The sequence below is a fragment of the Mya arenaria genome, chromosome 2 (assembly GCF_026914265.1).
Source record: "Mya arenaria isolate MELC-2E11 chromosome 2, ASM2691426v1".
Lineage (NCBI taxonomy): Eukaryota > Metazoa > Mollusca > Bivalvia > Myida > Myidae > Mya > Mya arenaria.
The window spans coordinates 63,485,293-63,507,518 of record NC_069123.1 but is presented as its reverse complement, the minus strand read 5'-3'; the positions used below and the strand labels follow the sequence as shown (position 1 = coordinate 63,507,518).

The window sequence follows — 22,226 nt, the reverse complement described above, 5'->3', positions numbered from 1 at the left end:
CTCCCGGTAGAAATGTTCGAATTTTATTTCAGTAGAAGTTGTAATGAAATTTGTAATTCACAGTGGCCTTGAAGTAATCTCCTCTGGACAAGCCTATTAAGGTGGTTATGATTATATAAAAAATAACAATGGATAGTGTATATACCATATCGCTCAAATACCATATTTCTCATTATATAGACGTTAAGATTTTATTTTGCGGCAGTCTTATCTATGGTGAATTGTCACATTCCAAATAAATGTGTCGGGCGTTGGAATCCGCGATACGTTTACAAGTTTATTCACCCACACTCATGTTATAGTTAGTGTCAAAATGAGCATGCAAACTTATATATGTAAGTTTCATGAATTTGTCAAAATATCAACATTCAGTAAAATGCTAACTTTATCATAGTTAAAGTGTTTATAACAAAGTTTACATTCTTAATTCTATGAACACAGAGTCAAACTTAAATTAATTAATATCAGGCTTTTGCAAAAAACGGTTGTACTTTTTTGGCAAATATTTTCACAAAACAGTTTACCACAGTAAACAATAAATAAGCTAGACATCAATCTGAAACATTTACACAGCATGTTTTAGGGGCGGCATTTTTAAATAGTTGACATATTTAGGTAATGTCAATGAAAACAGCTTTGACAACACCTCATAATTGTTTCAGTATCATATATAATGAAATAGTTTCATCTTTTGTCATTTATTTAAGAATATTTAGTTTGATAAAATAGTGTGCAGCCGCTCGGTACGCTAAGCACACGTTACAATATTAAATGCGCTAACTAATGTAAACAACTTCCTACTATGACGTGACGTCATAGATTGTAAAAAGAAAGTAGTCCGGTTATGAATATTAATAAGCTGATTTGCATACACGAATACTTCATGGGGAAATGAATAAATGTCACATATAGGTTGTTTTATCCAATAGGATTTAAGCATTTACTCGCACCCGCACATAGTTGTAAGGATGACTATATATATATATATATATATATATATATATATATATATATATAGTCATCCTTTCTCACCCATTCTATATATATATAACGGGTTATATGGGTGAGAAAGGATGACTATATATATATATATATATATATATATATATATATATATATATATATATATATATATATATATATATATAGTCATCCTTTCTCACCCATTCTGTAAATAGTACGACCCGATCGTAACCAGAAACAGTTTATCAAATGACATCACAATAATGCGCGAAATGATCAACCCCTTGAAATCACTTAACGTAAAATTGAAACACTGATGGCAACATTAAATTTAACATATCATAAATTAACGCTTTGTAACGTTCCACTGTATGCGGAAATGCATTTATAGTACGTACGTTGATGTACTTGTTTGGTAATATGGAAATTAGCAAAGCCCGGGCTCCGTGTGGATAGAGAATTTAGTATATACTGTAAAGACCAGTGGACCCCGTCAGTGTCGAGCAAGCTTTTCTCTGACGCGATCTGTTGCATCTTTGACGTCGCACATTGCAACTTTTCAAGATGTTGATTTATTTTTCACGGGACCTGCTGACACAATACAAACAATAACAAGATAAACAATTTTCATGTACGTTGTTATGCGATGATTCGCGATCCGAACATATCCGAAGATGTTGCATTCATCGGATGATAACCGCAATTGCCGAAATGCAGTTCATCCAAGGAATTAAAGTTGAGTTGTATCGTTAACGTTCCTTCGGACTCCACACACTTTAACTATCCTAACTGCGTTCATACGCCGATAATAACATATATCCCGCAATTCAGTATTAAATAACATGTAATAAAAATAAAAAAGCCAAAACGTCTCCATTATCAGGGACCGAAAGGTCTACAGGGTGGGGCTGATTTGGTAAAGGGGCCGAAAAGGTTACCGTTTCAACTGGGGGCCGCTTTGGTAAAAGGCCGATTTGTCTGGTACCCTCATTAGAGTTATCGATCCTGGAATAATGGCAGAGAAACAAAATGTGATCCATGACGGTGAACAAAACGGCGAAGGTGAGCCGCAATCAAAGAAACAGAAAGTTGAAGATGGTTCAGTAAGGTAAAATGCGGTGTCTGTGTTAGTTGGGAAACCAACTGATAACGTGACAGTATGAACTATACAGTAAAGGTTGACCATTTGATTTCTGCGGGATAAATTGCAAGTTGAACTGTCAACAACAGTTCTGATTGGTTGAGAGACGCAAGTAAACAGGGAAAGTTCATGTTCATGGCATGGAGACATGCTCACAAATAATGACTAACATAGCTTTTAGTTTCATATTACAACATCTCTTTACATTTTGTGTTCAAACTGATACAAAATAAATATATTTCATGATTGCATGGACTAATACTGTATTAAACTCCCATGTGTTGAACTGCAGCATGGATGACTTGATTTACCCTTTCTAAAGTGAACTTGACTCATGATATATAAACTGGTTCCCTATACATTATCTTTCTCATTTACTCAGGATGGCTCGGTAAGCAGAGCTGTATACTGCTATAATAAAAGTTGTTAATACTGGTATTTCTTATTTGGTAGATTCTGTCACACTATAAGTTAATTAACATACATGTACATGTATGTTAACATTGAGAAGCACAATTTTAAGCAAGTTATTTATATGCAAAATTAGAAAGTACTTAGTACTGTATGTTCCATTTTATTTAGCTACCTTTGTATATAAATTATTATATCTATCATTTTTTTTTGAAACTGAAAAGGGCATAGTCCTGTGCACTGCAGATGTTAATTGTAAACAATTTTTACAAGTGAAACAAACTGGACAAAATAATTCTAAAAACTTGCATGTTTATTGATATCAAGTTTATAAATGTATGACCTGTAATGTCCACATGTACTGATAGCATTGTTAGTGTCACTATACAGAACACATTTTATGCAAACTAATTGACAAAACCTGTTAAAGGTATCATGATCTAATTTCTCATTATCTCAATTTAAAGGTACAATGTCTAGATAAATGAATTACGGTAAACATGATGCTTTAAAATTGATATGTTTTTTTATCTATCTAGACTTTGTACCTTTAACAATTTGTTTGATTTTTTCTAGCAAGCTGTTGTCATTTATGCACAGCTACATGTATATCTCTTTTCAGTGAAGGCATATTACTCGGGTATGGAAACCCTCTGCTGGACATTCAGGTTGTTGGCACAGAAGAGTTTCTTAAGAAGTAAGGTTTTACATCTATCTTACACGAGCAGCTACAATGTATGGTAGATGCTTTTTCTCCCACCTCAGTTAAACAAAATTCAGTAAAAATGTGTTTATTTGCTGGAAATCTATTGTGCGTAGTTGAAAATAAATGCATATGGATACATGTATGTGATAATTCGTGGTTGTCATGGATATGTGGGCAGTGATTCAGATTATGTTAATAGTCAAATCGGTCTTTAAATAGTTCTGAGGAGAGTGAAGCATTATTTCTAGAAAAGTGCGTGAAAACTTTTTTATGGGGATATTTGAAGCGAGAAATAATAAGTATTCTAAATATTGCCACAAGACAAGGTTTCTATGATGCTACAGACCCCAGTCTTCAACAAGGGAGGTAATACAATGTGATGACCATTAAAAAGGAGTTCCATACGGGTACTTGTTTTATCTTTGCCTGTGGGCAAGATAAGAAATTCTAGCATGGTTAAAGCTGCACTCTCACAGATTTACCATTTTTACAACTTCTTTATTTTTTTTCTTGGAAAGAGCAAATTTTTGCTTAAATATCAATACCAATGATATAAGATTGCTGATAAAAGATCAGATGGCAGATTTTCATATTTCAAATTCATGTTTTATAGCTTAAACCATTACTAACGGTTTAAGAAAAATGCATAAAAAATCAATTTTTGAACTTAAATATAAAAATCTCCAATCCTACTTTTTGTCAGCAGTCTTATATAACTGGTTTCCATGGATTTTAGCAAAAGTTGGCTCGTTCCAAGACAAAAAATAAAAAAAGTTGTCAAAACATTCAATCCAGGGCTTTTTCTATAGTACCCACGGGTCCGACTATCGGACCCATTCCCAAAGCAAAATATAAGATATTTTTCCCAATCTTCAGAAAAAAATCCCAACCAAAAAAAAAAAAAAAAAAAATTTTTTTTTTTTTTTTTTTTTTCAGAAATTATTTTTACCTGTACTGGTTCATTTTCAACATCCTAATAAATTATGTGATGTGAAGTTTTTTTTAGTAATTGAACTCGGAAATCATTGTTTTCATTACATTCAGAGATATGAAATATTATCTGTCATGATTTATTGCAATAGATATTTACACCCCAAGGATTGATATTTCAGCCATTGTGGGTCTTTTAAAGGGAAAATAAACTAATATTAAATCATTTCCTAATTCACAGGAGACTAGACAGCTATTTCTTTTCACTGTAAAATTTCCCAATTTCCGCATTTTCACGACGCAAAATTTCCCAAAATGTCTAGGGTCTTTTTCCCAAAATGGTCAGAAAAAGCCCTGCAATCTGTGAGAGTGCAGCTTTAAATTTTTAGATCTACTTATCTGAGGTGGAAGAAAAACATCACAGTAATGATTGTGAAAAAACAACTATTAGCAAAGAGCATAAATGTGGGATTTATATTATGATAATGATAAACAAATTACATAAAACTCTGAAGAACTAAAAACCTTTCCGGGATAATTACTTGTCATTGATAAAGTTCAAAGCTTGATACCAGTGAGCACTCTTTGTTCAAGATTCCTATGTGCCATGGACCTATGCCATGGTTTACAGGTCAGTGTAGATGCTAACCACTTAGCCATCACCACTTTTGATTTCAGTCTTTCTCAGTTTATTTTAATGTATTTGATAAATGAAGGTTAAAAAACACTTATTGTGTATCCCAATTGTTATTCAAAAGAACTTAACTTTAATTTTATTTTATTGATCTGTACAAAATTTGTATGCTTTTCATTTTTTGATAATTGCAGTAAAATGAGGGTACCAAAATGAGTTAATATATTAATGCTTTATTTTGTTTTCAACATCAACCTATATAACGCCCATTTCGCATCAACCAATATTATGCCCCTTAAATGCATATGAGAGTGATGTTTACATGTGTACAAAAATTGTAACTTGAAATTGAAAATATCAATATTAAATGCCATTTTCTAAGCTGATGCCATCTTTTTCAGATATGATCTCCTTGCAAATAATGCCATCCTGGCGGAAGACAAGCATAAACCAATGTGAGTAGCGTGAACACATGTATAAATGGCTGTAACTTCCTACATTGTATGGTCCAATAGTAACTTGTAAAGAAAATATGTTTTAATAGTTTAAAAAACAATTAATGCTTTTATAATCAAATAATCATTTTTTTAGTTGACTGTAAACAAAAATAATGGTACATGTACATGCATGAAATATGTTTTTAGCAATTAATTTACAAACAGATTACTTCATTTTCCCAATTTCATTTCATTGCATAGCAGAGTGAAATAAGCATGTGTGTGTATATATATATATATATATATATATATATATATATATATATATATATTGTACACAATTAATATTGCATTACCAGGTACCAAGACATGACAGACACATTTAAAGAAGTCACATATGTACCTGGAGGGGCCACATTGAATACCATAAAAGTTGCTCAGGTAAATTTTGTACAGTCTTAATTTCTGAACTGTTGTAGGTTAACATTATGAGTCATTAAATAAAACTTAACTACTGTGAAATAATTTATATTTGTGAGCTTGAAATTTTGTGTTTTTTTAAAAAAACAAAGGAATTTTTATGGGTACTTTAATCCGTGGATTGAAACTTTTATCATAAAGCGTCTGCAAATTCACCATGCCTCAATTTAAATAAATACAGATGCACCATTTCTAGGATACGAAATAGTGAAGCAATTGAATGTCAATTAAGATTTATGCAAACTGAATACACAGGAAGTGAACTTAATTTTATAATTGATTAACTAATTGATTAAAAAAACAAAATCAAGTGGCGACGCTCAAACACACGAGGTCAATAATCAGCATGTTTTAGCCAACCCAAGAAATCTACATAATATAATGTCCCATGATTATTTATGACCTCACAGTATCGACTGTAATTGTAAGTTTTACCGGTAGTTCCATTGATATGGTGTTGCATAAGACTAGTTGTAGTCAAGGATTGAAATACATAACTAAATAATGCCCATAAGACAACAAATTTACGTTCACTTTTCAATTTCTTGCATGAAGTCTCCTGAAAATTGTTCTTCATACAAGGACATGTTCATTCTAGTGGTTGACAAACACCAAGAATGCCAGCACATTCTTTGGCTGTACCAGCAAGGACAAGTATGGGTCAATACTGGAGGATAAGGCACGGGAAATGGGCGTCAACATGCAGCTCCAGTACACAGAGAAGGAACCTACAGGAACATGTGCTGTCATTGTCACTGGAGAAAACAGGTGAAGTAGTTGTCCGGCTCTTAAAAGTGAATCCTATTAACTGTGTATTTTTGTGAATCCTTCTATAAATTGTGTATTTATGTATCTGTGCTGCTAGGAAATGTTTGTGAGGGTGACTTATATGTTGATTAAGTGCTTCATTTGACGCTGAATGTCAGGTGATTTAGGCCATTGTTTATAAAAAAAATTAAATAGTTCACTTACTACCTTCTTTTTTATGAGATGAAAATCAATTGTTTTGGAGTTGTCTCCCTTTTGTCTATAATTTTGAAACTGTAAACCTGTCACTATCAGACTAATTCCATTCCCCTTTGTTAACAGATCAATGTGTGCCAACCTGGCAGCTGCTAACTGCTTCACTGATGACCATCTGGACAATCCTGATAACTGGGCCCTTGTAGAGAAGGCGCAATTCTACTACTGTGCAGTACGTACATATTATTTGCATATATGATTTAGTTTAAAAAGCGTTATTTACTGTGTGATATAAATGTAGAAAATATTACACTAAAGAATGCCGCTCTGTTTTAAGCTTGTCTGTTTTCTGAAGAAGAAAACTCCTAAGTATTGTCTTTCCCGTGATGTACTCCACAGTGGCATTACTATGAAAATCTTTACCTGGGCCTTAACTGAAAATTTGTAAGTGATTTTGGAATAAACTTGGTACACATATGATATAGTTATAGACAATTAACTCATATATGGCATGGTCTATTATGCTGGCTTCAACTGTTTTTGAGTTATTCCCTTTGTTCTACTGAAAAAAAGATGTTAGTGTTTGCTTCAGGGCGCTCTTATTGAGTTTATGTTAACATTAATGTTCAATTATTCAAATGACTTGTTTTTCTTATGCATATGAACATAATTTTGAGAACTTTGAAGTACAAATAATATTATGTATAGGATCAGAAATATAAAGATTAATGTTTACACTATGGTTTGACACATGCCTCTTTCTAAGTTCGATACCATTTTTCTTGCTGTTTCAGGCGTTCCCTCTGACAGTGAGTCCCAAGACTGTTCTACGTCTGGCGAAGCACTCCCATGAGAAGGGCAAGACATTCTGTATGAACCTCTCTGCTCCCTTCCTCTGTCAGTTTTTTAAGGAACCCTTGCTCAACACCCTGCCTTATGTTGATTTCCTCTTTGGAAATGAAACAGTGAGTATCATTACTTCATGCCTTTAATATAGACTACTTACTCATTGTATTTTTTTACAATTACAATACCCCCCCCCCCCCCCCCATAATGTTGACTGTTATCAATCAGTATTTAATTCATAAGCTTTTCTTTAGAATTTAATTTGTATTTAAGACTAGATTAAAGTTTGTGTTATGTAAGATGACTGTAAGAGTTCTAGCACAGATCAGACATTTAATTGTGGATTATGTTTTTCAGGAAGCTGTCACTTTCTCAAAGGAAAATGAATTAGAGGTAAGTTGTAGGCAAGTTTTCAAAAAACATTTTTATGCCCCCAAAGGTGGGCATATTAAAATCGCACCGTCCGTCCGTCCGTCCGTCCGTCCATCCGGCTCTGTAACTTTCCCTTGTATGGACAGATTTTAAAATAACTTGCCACATGTGTTCCACATACCAAGACGACGTGTGGCATGCAAGACTAGTGTCCCTATCTCAAAGGTCAAGGTCACACATAGTGTTTATTCACAATGGAGTGCTGCATATAAGGACATAGAGTATAGGTTGTCGTGTCCGGGCTGTAACTTTCTCTTGTATGGACAGATTTTAAAATAACTTGCCACATGTGTACCACATACCAAGACGACGTGTCGCGTGCAAGACCCGTGTCCCTACCTCAAAGGTCAAGATCACACTTAGTGTTTATTCACCATAGAGTGCTGCATATAAGCATAGAGTATAGGTTGTCGTGTCCGGGCTGTAACTTTCCCTTGTATGGACAGATTTTAAAATAACGTGCCACATGTGTACCACATACCAAGACGACGTATCGCGTGCAAGACCCGTGTCCCTACCTCAAAGGTCAAGGTCACACTTAGTGTTTATTCACAATGGAGTGCTGCATATAAGGACATAGAGTATAGGTTGTCGTGTCCGGGCTGTAACTTTCCCTTGTATGGACAGATTTTAAAATAACTTGCCAAATGTGTTCCACATACCAAGACGACGTGTCGCGTGCAAAACCCATGTCCCTACCTCAAAGGTCAAGGTCACACTTAGTGTTTATTCACAATGGAGTGCTGCATATAAGGCCTAAAAAAAAATACATTTGGTTCGGGTTACCCGACCCTACCTACGGAATCGGCGCCGACCCTACCGTTTTTATAGTCAGTTTGAAAAAAAAAATGAAAAAAAAAAAAAAAAAAAAAAAAAAAATGTTTTGTTTTGTAATTGCTTTTCAATATTTAGTTTAAACCTTAAATGCTTATACAGAAGATAACTTTAACACCATTCTCCAATGATGAAAATGATATTCTTATATAAAGCCTAATAAAAAAAAAAAAAAAAAAAAAAAAAAGCCTACCTACCATACCTGTTTTTGAAAAGGATGTAACCCTAACCAAACAATTTTTTTTTTTTGGCCTAAGGACATAGAGTATAGGTTGTCGTGTCCGGGCTGTTACTTTCCCTTGTATGGACAGATTTTAAAATAACTTGCCACATGTCCACATACCAAGACGATGTGTCGCGTGCAAGACCCGTGTCCCTACCTCAAAGGTCAAGGTCACACTTAGTGTTTATTTACAATGGAGTGCTGCATATCAGGACATAGAGTATAGGTTGTCGTGTCCGGGCTGTTACTTTCTCTTGTATGGACAGATTTTAAAATAACTTGCCACATGTCCACATACCAAGACGATGTGTCGAGTGCAAGACCCATGTCCTTACCTCAAAGGTCAAGGTCACACTTAGTGTTTATTTACAATGGAGTGCTGCATATCAGGACATAGAGTATAGGTTGTCGTGTCCGGGCTGTAACTTTCCCTTGTATGGACAGATTTTAAAATAACTTGCCACATGTGTTCCATATACCAAGATGACGTGTGGCGTGCAAAACCCGTGTCCCTACCTCAAAGGTCAAGGTCACACTTAGTGTTTATTCACAATGGAGTGCTGCATATAAGGACATAGAGTATAGGTTGTCGTGTCCGAGCTGTTACTTTCTCTTGTATGGACAGATTTTAAAATAACTTGCCACATGTGTTCAAAATACCAAGACGACGTGTCGCGTGCAAGACCCGTGTCCCTACCTCAAAGGTCAAGGTCACACATAGTGTTTATTCACAATGGAATGCTGCATATAAGGACATAGAGTATAGGTTGTCGTGTCCGGGCTGTAACTTTCCCTTGTATGGACAGATTTTAAAATAACTTGCCACATGTGTTCCACATACCAAGACGATGTGTCACGTGCAAGACCCATGTCCCTACCTCAAAGGTCAAGGTCACAGTGTTTATTCACAATGGAGTGCTGCATACAAGGACATAGGGTATAGGTTGTCGTGTCCGGGCTGTAACTTTCCCTTGTATGGACAGATTTTAAAATAACTTGCTACATGTGTTCCACATATGAAGATGACGTGTCCTGTGCAAGACCCATGTCCCTACCTCTAAAGTGAAAGTGTTTATTCACAAGGGAATTCTGAATATAAGGACATAACAGTGTAGGTTGTCAAGTATGGGTGGTATTTTTTTATGTTCAGAGGAAATTTAAAATAACTTGCCATGTGTATTTGACACATAAAGGCAAGATCAGCTTTTCATGTACTGACCTTGTTCGTAGGTCAATGTCACATTCGGGGGCATTCGTCACATACTGTGACAGCTCTTGTTCACATTATATTATCATTTGCTTAACAACTTTCATATGGAATAAGTTTGATTAAAGTCTCATTCGGCAGAAAAAAAATACATGTTCCAAATGCTTCAGTTCTACCAAAAGTCAGATGTCTGGTACTGACTTGTCATACGGAGGTCGAAACTAGCACTTATCTGATAAAAACATGTATTTTGACATTTAAAGAGATACTCAAAAGGATTGCTAAAATAAAAAAGATATATATTTCAATTACATCCATAGTTTAACAGTTGACATTTTCATGGGTTTACATTCATCAGTTATATACTACCAACTCATTTACCAACAAAGGGAACCATGCCCATGTTGATTTCCCTTACTGCTTACCAAGATAGTCGATATTCATATTATTTTATGATAGTTATATATTTTATCAAATATTTCGGTGTCTATATTTTTTATAAAAATTAAAACAGTCTTAGCCTGTAAAATTTAACTCACTAGTTTTACTTGTCCATGACTCCAAATAAATGACTACATTGTATTCCATTATTAATGAAACAAAACTTGTATCTTCCCATTTACTAACACTTAGCCCATCACAATTCCAAACCAAACACTTAACAAGTCCACCCTCCCAGTCAGTGGCATCCCTCACTGGTCTCTCATTTAAGAACTAAGTCTCACAGACACCTACAGTTGTTTCCATGCGTCCCTCTCTTCCCTCATCTTCCTCAAAAGAAGCCTTCTTTTGGCTACGTTTTTAGTGGTTTTTAGTGGGAATTGTTCGCAATACATAATAATTTGTCCCTCTTTAATTGTTACTTTGTCTACCTTGTCTCTAATAAGAAACTAAACAAAATTGCACACAGTGCGACTTCCTCGTTTCAACCATTTTGTCTCCAATGCTCCAGTTTGCCTTCCATTTTCCACTCCATTTCCTTTGCTGCTCCCCTCATGTTTGCTCCATGTTTGGCCTGTTGTTCTGGATGTGGTTGCGCAACACCAATACAAAGTATAGTTGTTATTTTCAATACTCTGACATTTTATATAGTTAAAATCATCCATTATTTTGGCGGTGTCTTTCTCCATGTCAGCTATATTCCTTTCAGCTTCGTCTAAGTTAATTTCTACTGATTCTTTTTTGTTGTCCGCCCTGTTAACCTTCTTCCTCTTTCTCTTAGCTAGTGCATTGATGTATACACCGCTAAGTATGTGATTGAAATTATTCACTTTTTTCAGTATTTCTAATGTTTTTACTTGTTAATCCATATCCTTTAATTATAAACTCATTTTTCCTAGCAGCGCTACAATGATACTACAATGAGTGCGTTTACCAGCCCGTTGGTGTGATGTGATGTGATGTTAATTTTGCCTCTGTATCACTCTTAAACTGTTCTAGCAGATCAAAATGGTTGCTTGTTTAAAAGTTAATTCCTGTGCTTTTGTCCTTTGTCTTAGGCTCACTAATATTTAGGTCCATGACCTCGAATGAATAATTCAAATATACTCATATACTCAAATTTATTTCATTATCACTTTCATAACTTTTCTTCTGTTGTCTGCTTTTTGAACTCATATTAAATCCATTTTTTTCATAATATATGAAAAACAAAATTCTCTATCCACTGGTATAATTTTTGATATATTCCTCTCTTTAAATCATTTTTTTTTCAACAAATGTGGAGCTCCAAATGAATGTCCTATCAACCTAGTGTTTCAGTACTTGCATTTTACACTGATTCTTCTTGTCAAGCTATCGTTACATATTTTTCATACATTAGTTAGTTACATATTTCCTTGATAACCCTACTGTGATTCTGATATAATGTTTGAAGTCTGTCACACAATTCTATATACTTGTAAGGATCACAATGTAAATAAGGTTATAAACTGTAATTTTAACTATTTTTGTGATAAGCTTAACATATAATATTGATAAACATTGGCTTTATTAATTCATATGTATTGTGTTTTACAACTGTACAGTATACGTTTTCGGAATTATTTTCACAGCTTGCGCCTTGCGAAGTTGGGAAATAATTGGGCTTTGGGAATAACTTAAGTCAGGCCAAAAAAGCTAATATAATGGCAAATATACGAGGGGTGATCGCGAAGTTCGTGTAAATTGTTCGTAACATTTTTATTTCTATTCCAATACATCTGAAACTGTATTATCCACAAGATCAATATATTTAGAGATAAAATACGAGGCGAAATAATAATCGGCTAACTATAACAACTATAAACGGTATCCTTGGCAACCCATCAGGCCCTAGTCGGCGCACGCCGAAAAGTGTATACTTGTTTATGTTATCATTCATCCACCTTAAGTAATATAATATATACACTGGTTCTTATCGTCAAAAATCCGCGCAAATCTTGCACTTTCAATATCAATGTCATGATGTCATTTCCGTAAAATTCATCGTTGTTTACTACATCCGGTTTGAAAATAGCAGCTTGTTTGTTTGAACAGTCAAGGAAACCAAACCTGCTTTATGACGTCAACTGGAGACGTTGAATTACGGAGCGTCATTAAATTTTGTGTCGGAATGGGAATGACACCAATGATGAAAAGGAGCGATACTTTAAAGGAGTTTGGCCCGGCATTCGTCTACAAATGGCACAAAAGATTTAAGAACGGCAGAAAATCGATTGAAGACAATAAGAGAGAAGGTAGGCCTTCAATCGTGATCTCTAGTGTTCGAGAAAAAGTGAGGGGTATTATTCGGGTAGACAGACTGAAAAAAATTGAGACAGATTGCCAGTGAACTCGACATATCTCCTTCAACTGTGCATGGCATTCTTACGAAAGAGTTAGGTAGGTATGTCGAAAGTCAGTGCGCGCTGGGTCCCGAAGTTGCTGTCGGATGAAGAAAAGCAGACGTGTGCAAGGTGTTCAGCTGCATTTTTTGATCGTTACGCAGCCTAAGGTGATGAATTCCTTGATAGAATAGTAACAACAGATGAAACTTGGTTTCATCACTATGATCCGGAGACGAAGGCCCAATCGTCGGTGTGGAAAACACCAAGAACACTGCCACCAAAAAAAGCTCGGGTGCAAAGGAGCTGCGAAAAAGAGATGTTCATCTTCTTCATGGATCGCTACGGGATGATCCTTCAGCACAGAGTCAAAGTTGGAAGGACGGTGAATGCTGACTATTACTCAACGGTAAATATCTATGCAACCCATGGATGTCACTAATAGATATATTAATAATTATACACTACAATTTTTTTTATTTATATATAAAAATATAGCAATTATTAATTTTATATTACAATACTTGCATTAAAACATCAACCGCTAGCATTGCTAACTAAAACACGTTGATTTTCAGGTATTGAAAAGGGATCTCGTCAATGCTTTTTAAGAGGAAACGGCCGGCTTTTGACCTTGATTGGATTATCCTGCACCAGGATAATGCTCCTGCACATAGGGCAAACTCTACACAGCTAGAGATTACATTACTGGGATTTGAAGTATTAGAACACCCTCCCTACAGCCCAAGACGTTGCTGATTTAACACTGGCAACCCGTCGAAAAGTTTCACAACTTGACACAGACTGGTACCGGGGACATTTAACAAGTGGATTACGAGACATCAGAAATGTGTAGCATTGCACTGGGACTACATAGAAAAAGTGCGCCGTTCATTGAACATGGATGACGTGTGACATTAATTGACGTCATTTACGTTTTCAGCGTGCGTCAAGTGACGCATAGTGACTGTGTTGTAATTGATATAACTTTCAAACTTTTTAATGGATTTGTATAATATTTATCATGGAGTATTGTAATTCATTAAACATTATTGTGGTGTATTTTTCGTTTACTTCTTTACGATAGAGCAAAAATTACAATACATTTACACAAACTTCGCGATCACCCCTCGTACAGTACATGTTTTTTTACTTTTTAGCTCACCTGTCACTTTGTGACAAGGTGAGCTTTTGTGATCGCCTTTTGTCCGGCGTCCGTCGGGCGTCGTCCGTCAACAATTTACTTAAAAGACATCTCCTCCTTAACCGCTGGGCCAATATTAATAAAACTTCATAGGGATGTTCCTTGGGTGGTCTTCTATCAAAGTTGTTCAAAAAATTCAATTCAAATGCAGAACTCTGGTTGCCATGGCAACCAAAAGGAAAAACTTTAAAAATCTTCTTCTCCCAAACCACAAGGCTTAGGCCATTGATATATGGTAGGTAGGATCATCAAATGGTCCTCTACCAAGATTGTTCAAATTATGGCCCTTGGGTCAAAATTGGCCCCGCCCCGGGGGGTCATGGGTTTTCTCTATATGTTTATAGTGAAAACTTAAAAAATCTTCTCCTCTGAACTTACTTGGACTAGAGCTTAGATATTTAACATGATTCATCGTCTAGTGGACCTCTACAAAGATTGTTCAAATTATGGCCTTTGGGTCAAAATTGGCCCCGCCCCGGGGGGTCATGGGTATACTTGATATGTTTATAGTTAAAACTTCAAAAATCTTCTCCTCTGAACTTACTTGGACTAGAGCTTAGATATTTGGCATGATTCATCGTCTAGTGGACCTCTACAAAGATTGTTCAAATTATGGCCTTGGGGTCAAAATTGGCCCCGCCCCCTTGGGGGGTCATGGGTTTTCTCTATATGTTTATAGTGAAAACTTAAAAAATCATCTCCTCTGAACTTACTTGGCTTAGAGCTTAGATATTTGGCATGATTCATCGTCTAGTGGACCTCTACAAAGTTTGTTCAAATTATGGCCCTGGGGTCAAAATTGGCCACAAAAACCTTAACTACTTTGAACTATCCAGATTTCTTATCAAACCAATGTGCAATATATGACAGGTGAGCGATTCAGGGCCATTTGGCCCTCTTGTTTTATGATGGGGGTCTAAATTTTAGATTGTCATTTTCTTCTGAAATATACCTACCTTATCTATTTAAAGACAATGATGATTGAGCCACCTAAGATTGAGCTTGAAACTTGCTTATTCCAGACAGAAAAGATCCCAGAGATAGCCTTGAAGATTGCTGCATGGAAGAAGGAGAACAAGGATCGAGCAAGGATGGTGATCATCACTCAGGGAGACCTGTCCGTTGTTGTGGCTCATGGTAGGCATTGAGGCATATTTGTGGCTTGTACTCATACGATGCAATGCCTACCATGTGCCACTTACACGATGCAATGCCTAGCAGCATTTAAGTGACTCATGGTAGGCATTGCAGTGTATAAGTGGCACATGGTAGGCATTGCATCGTATGAGTGGCACATGGTAGGCATTGCATCGTATGAGTGGCACATGGTAGGCATTGCATCGTGTAAGTGGCACATGGTAGGCATTGCATCGTATGAGTGGCACATGGTAGGCATTGCATCGTATGAGTGGCACATGGTAGGCATTGCATCGTATGAGTGGCACATGGTAGGCATTGCATCGTATGAGTGGCACATGGTAGGCATTGCAGCGTATGAGTGACTTATGGTAGGCATTGCAGCGTATGAGTGGCACATGGTAGGCATTGCATCGTATGAGTGGCACATGGTAGGCATTGCATCGTATGAGTGGCACATGGTAGGCATTGCATCGTATGAGTGGCACATGGTAGGCATTGCATCGTGTAAGTGGCACATGGTAGGCATTGCATCGTATGAGTGGCACATGGTAGGCATTGCATCGTATGAGTGGCACATGGTAAGCATTGCATCGTATGAGTGGCACATGGTAGGCATTGCAGCGTATGAGTGACTTATGGTAGGCATTGCAGCGTATGAGTGGCACATGGTAGGCATTGCATCGTATGAGTGGCACATGGTAGGCATTGCATCGTATGAGTGGCACATGGTAGGCATTGCAGCGTATGAGTGACTTATGGTAGGCATTGCAGCGTATGAGTGACTTATGGTAGGCATTGCATCGTATGAGTGGCACATGGTAGGCATTGCATCGTGTAAGTGGCACATGGTAGGCATTGCATCGTATGAGTGGCACATGGTAGGCATTGCATCGTATGAGTGGCACATGGTAGGCATTGCATCGTATGAGTGGCACATGGTAGGCATTGCATCGTATGAGCGACTCATGGTAGGCATTGCATCGTATGAGTGACTTATGGTAGGCATTGCAGCGTATGAGTGACTTATGGTAGGCATTGCATCGTATGAGTGGCACATGGTAGGCATTGCAGCGTATGAGTGACTTATGGTAGGCATTGCAGCGTATGAGTGACTTATGGTAGGCATTGCAGCGTATGAGTGACACATGGTAGGCATTGCAGCGTATGAGTGACTTATGGTAGGCATTGCAGCGTATGAGTGACTTATGGTAGGCATTGCAGCGTATGAGTGACTTATGGTAGGCATTGCAGCGAATGGGTGGCTCATGGTAGGCATTGCAGCGTATGAGTGGCACATGGTAGGCATTGCAGCGTATGAGTGACACATGGTAGGCATTGCAGCGTATGGGTGGCTCATGGTAGGCATTGCAGCGTATGAGCGACTCATGGTAGGCATTGCAGCGTATGGGTGACACATGGTAGGCATTGCAGCATATGGGTGGCTCATGGTAGGCATTGCAGCGTATGAGTGACTCATGGTAGGCATTGCAGCGTATGAGTGACTCATGGTAGGCATTGCAGCGTATGAGTGACACATGGTAGGCATTGCAGCGTTTGAGTGACTCATGGTAGGCATTGCAGCGTATGAGTGACTCATGGTAGGCATTGCAGCGTATGAGTGACTCATGGTAGGCATTGCAGCGTATGAGTGACTCATGGTAGGCATTGCAGCGTATGGGTGGCTCATGGTAGGCATTGCATCGTATGAGTGACACATCGTAGGCATTGCAGCGTATGAGTGACACATGGTAGGCATTGCAGCGTATGGGTGGCTCATGGTAGGCATTGCAGCGTATGAGTGACTCATGGTAGGCATTGCAGCGTATGGGTGGCTCATGGTAGGCATTGCAGCGTATGAGTGACACATCATAGGCATTGCAGCGTATGAGTGACACATGGTAGGCATTGCAGCGTATGGGTGCCTTATGGTAGGCATTGCAGCGTATGAGTGACACATGGTAGGCATTGCAGCGTATGGGTGACTCATGGTAGGCATTGCATCGTATGGGTGGCTCATGGTAGGCATTGCAGCGTATGAGTGACTCATGGTAGGCATTGCAGCGTATGAGTGACACATGGTAGGCATTGCAGCGTATGAGTGACTTATGGTAGGCATTGCAGCGTATGAGTGGCACATGGTAGGCATTGCAGCGTATGGGTGGCTCTTGGTAGGCATTCCAGCTATGTATGACACATCGTAGGCATTGCAGCGTGTGCGTGGTTTATGATCGACATTGCAGCGTATCAGTGGTTCTTGGTAGACATTCCAGCATATGAGTGACACATTGTAGGCATTGCAGCGTATTCAATGTTTATGATCGACATTGCAGCGTATCAGTGGTTTATGGTAGACATTGCAGCGTATGCAATGTTTATGATCAACATTGCAGCGTATCAGTGGTTTATGGTAGACATTCCAGCATATGAGTGAAACATTGTAGGCATTGTAGAGTATGCAATGTTTATGATCGACATTGCAGCGTATCAGTGGTTTATGGTAGACATTGCAGCGTATGCAATGTTTATGATCGACATTGCAGCGTATCAGTGACACATGGTAGACATTCCAGGGTATGAATGGCTTATGTTAGGCATTGCAGTGTATGAGTGCCTGATGGTAGGCATTGCAGTATATGAGTGGCTCTTAGTAGGCATTGCAGTGTATGAATGGCTGATGGTAGACATTGCAGCGTATCAGTTCCATAGGTTAATTTTCTGTGACAGTTCTTTTCATACATTCATTTAAAGCACCTGTCTCCGAAGAGCACAGCATGATCTCATACATTTTTCCAAAATGCATACAATAAAAATATACTGGTAGTGCATTTGATCAACATTTCCTTTTATTAGGAGAAGCTTTGTAAAATCTCTGTACATTCATCATATTTGAACTCTGCAAGTGGATATTTATCTTCTCAAATTAAAATGTAGAACTCTCCTGTAGATAGAGTCTGGTAATAGACATGAGTGCAGTAGCAATGGACATGATGTAATGGTTCACCTTGACATTATCCGATTGGAGCACTTTGAACAATCCCCAGATTATATCTGTTTAAGGTTCTCATGAATATTCTCTGTGCATAAGCATTCTATATTTTACCTCAAATCATGGATAAATTTAGAACCCTTTTGCACACATGTACATTTATTGGACTGCGTATCGATAAGAGATAGCATATTTTGCATCCAACATTGTTAGATGTGTCATCATTTTGGGTTATCTTCTTAAATGCTTGATAAGCTCAGGAGTATAAATATAAATAATTATTAAACTGACTGAATTTTTTTTTAGTATGGTGATAGGGTTGTACTTTGTCTAGAGACAGACAAATAAACTTAATTTAGGACCTACATTTCCTTTAAAAAGTCTGTTTTTTCATTTTGTAATTAAGCACTAAAACCACTTGCAAAAATATGTGAGATTCTAACTCTGTACATATTATTTTGAAGCCAAATGAATAAATATTAATATCATTTTACTTCATTTTCTAATTTTCAAATATGCATTATATTTTCAGAGGGTAAAGTGCAAGAGTTTGAGGTTATTCCACTTAAGTCCGAAGACTTGGTAGATACCAACGGGGCAGGCGACGCATTTGTTGGAGGTAATGCAAAAACATATGGTTTGGTTAGGGTTACATCTTTTTCAAAATTGGTGTTAAAGTCATCTTCTGTGTAAAGCTTTTGAAAGGTTTTACACTATATTTATTAAAACACACACTTAATTTTTTATTTTTGAGCTTGACTATTCGAAAAGTACAAAGGGCTATACTACTTACCCTTAGTGCAAATTTAGGGCAAGTTGAGATTATCTCTTATAACTCCAATACCCTTCATTCAATTGACTTAATACTCCACACAGTTGTTTAGGGCCATCACACAATGAGGTTAGATAACACCATATTATCCTTTATACATATTATGGCCCCTGATTGACTTTAATAGGAACTTAGGTTCATAGTTGAGTCAGATTACAGTTCTAGGGTAAGTTGGGATTTAATAAAATTAAAACAATTCTATTCTTTTTGACAGGCACATTTTTATATTTTAAACTAGGTTTTTACAAAGGGAAAGCTAGTTATTAGAATAACTTGCCTCATTATTCAGGCGAGTTGTTGGGAGGGCAGTGTCAAAGTCATCTTATGTATTGGATAATTATAGCAAGGTTTGACATATAGTGACCAAACTTGGTATGTAGGAAGAGTTTATGGAGCTCCAGTATTTCTAATGTTTTTATCCTTTCATTGGATTGTGTTTGAGGCCCCAAGGATCAAGGTCAAGGTCAAAGTTACTATTAATAAAAAAGGATTGGTATTGAATATCTTAAGTTTGGGTCTACATATTGCGACCAAATTTGGTATATATGAGAAGTTAGCAGAAACCTTTCATGATATTGTGTTTTGGGTCCTGAGAGTTATAGTAAAGGTCAAGGTCACTGTATAGTGTGACCAAACTTAGTTTATAGGGCAAGTTTATGGAGAGCTTTCATCGGATTGCCATTTGGCCCCCTAGGGTCAAGGTCACTGGACAAAAAATAGAATACTATTTGATACTGAATAACTTTAGAAATGATTGCCATACTGAGACCAAACTTGACATGTAGGAAGAGTTTATGGAGGACTTTCATGGGATTGCATTTGGGGCCGCTATGATCAAGGTCACTGTTACAAAAAAATAGGAGAAAGCAGGTGAAACTGAATCTATTGTGCCAATCATTAAACAACCAGGTATTGTCACATTTTTACTTCATAATTTGAGTTTTTTATTGCTGTTGACAGGCACATATTACATCATTATTGTATTCACTTCTAGAACAAAGCGGCGTAGTCGAGTGCTCTGCTTTATTACAGCTCTTGTTGTTTTTAATTTGTTAAAACTGACCATATAGTTGGTAGGGCTGGCACCAATTCCATGGAATTCCTAACAAACGACAAATAGGTTTGTTAAGTTATCAATATTTTTTTTGTTTTTGTTTCATATACTATCATTTTCAATGTTTACAGGATTCCTCTCCCAGTTAATTCAGGACAAGCCCCTGGCTGATTGTGTTCGTTGTGGAAACTACGCGGCAAACCTTGTTATCCAGCGGTCAGGTTGCACTGTCCCGGACAAACCAGAGTTCAAGTAACCATCGGATGTTGTAGCCACTGGGCATGTCTTTAAGTTGTGCATATCAGTGTTAAACCATGCAAGGGTAATAGAAGGGCATTCTTATAGATGATGCTTTAACTTGGGACATAAATATGAAGATACTGTTTATCTTCACAACAGCCTGGGCCTGCATATATATCAGGGTTGTATATATATCATTTGACCTGCTACAAAACCAAATCTAATGTAGTAAGCCATGACTTAGTGTCTGGTAGCAGAATGTGCAAGTTTTTCCATTCATGTCATTGAATAATGTATTTCATTTCATTGCTATGCCTATTAATGAAATATCTATTTTTTTCTTTAATGCATTTAAAGAATAGAAATAACAAGCAAGAAAAGCAATCAGTTTATTTATATAAAGAAATCAGAAATTTGCATATATTTTTTTATAAATGCATTTACCCTTTTATACACTTTTTAGAGAAACAGAAAAGCAATCATTTTAATAATATAAAGAAATTAGAAAACATATATTTTTTGTGAATCGATTAACCTTTTCAGATAATTTTTAAAGAAACTAATTAAGGATGTTGTTTTTTAAAGATAGTCATTAATGGAATAGGTGTATTTACATTCACTTTTCTTAGATTAGAATTAAATGAAAGTAAATTACTGATTAAAATTGAGAATTGAGAATACTGTCTCGGTAAATGCAATAACTAGAGAAAAAGAAATGTCAGACTTTCCAGACTTTGAATAATTTGTTTGTAAGATTTTCTAGACTTTGAATAATTTTGTAAGTTAGATTTTCCAGATAAAACAATTCTGTAAGGCAGGCTTTCAATAAGTTTGAACCTTTTTGTAAGTGGGGGAGTGTTTGAACAGTTTTGTTAGGCAGACTTTTCAGATTGTGAAACGTTTTGTAAATTTCTAAATTATGAAAAGTTTTGTTTATCACACTTTCACCAAATTTAAACTGTTTTGTTAATCAGACTTTACAGATTATGAAACATTTTGTTTGTCCGACTTTCTCCAGGTTTTAAACTGTTTTGTTATGTGACGTTCAAGATCATAAAAAGTTTTGTAAGTAAGACTTTCCAAATTATGAAAAGTTTTGTAAGTCAGACTTTCCAGATTATGAAAAGTTTTGTAAGTCAGACTTTCCAGATTATGAAAAGTTTTGTAAGTCAGACTTTCCAGATTTTGACTGTTCTATGAATTTTGTATCATCTTTTCCTGGTGTCAAATTGATAATTATTTAGAAATGAGACAAACCCATTTTGACTGTAAAATAGGCAGGCAGAATTAAATTGTACAATTATCTTCATGTACCAACTACCAGTTATCGGCTACATGTAGTTTGATGGAAACTATCATTACATGTACTTATTTGGTCTATGCAATAAATGGAAAAAAATCATATTACCAGTTTTGTTTTAATTTAAAAATTAGTAGATGTATTAATCATAAGTAGCTGAATTTATGATCACATGTAGCTGTATTGACCACATGTAGCTGTATTGACCACACATAGCTGTATTGACCACACATAGCTGTATTGACCACATGTAGCTGTATTGACCATAAGTAGCTGTATTGACCACATGTAACTGTACTGATGAAATGTAGCTGTACTGATCACATGTAGCTGTATTGACCACATGTAGCTGTATTGACCACACATAGCTGTATTGACCACACATAGCTGTATTGACCACATGTAGCTGTATTGACCACATGTAGCTGTATTGACCATAAGTAGCTGTATTGACCACAT

General features: G+C 36.5%; 1 protein-coding gene across 1 annotated transcript; it reads left to right on the top strand.

Annotated features, from left to right (window-relative positions):
* The first annotated feature begins 1,957 nt into the window (after positions 1-1,957).
* Positions 1,958-21,871, top strand: LOC128206616 (uncharacterized). Its single transcript, XM_052909201.1, has 11 exons — positions 1,958-2,071; positions 3,138-3,212; positions 5,187-5,240; positions 5,582-5,663; positions 6,301-6,470; positions 6,792-6,897; positions 7,460-7,630; positions 7,869-7,904; positions 15,238-15,352; positions 18,874-18,960; positions 20,359-21,871. Exons 1-11 carry the CDS (start codon positions 1,977-1,979, stop codon positions 20,481-20,483), a joined length of 1,116 nt encoding a protein of 371 aa, XP_052765161.1. The 5' UTR covers positions 1,958-1,976; the 3' UTR covers positions 20,484-21,871.
* Positions 21,872-22,226: the final 355 nt, after the last annotated feature.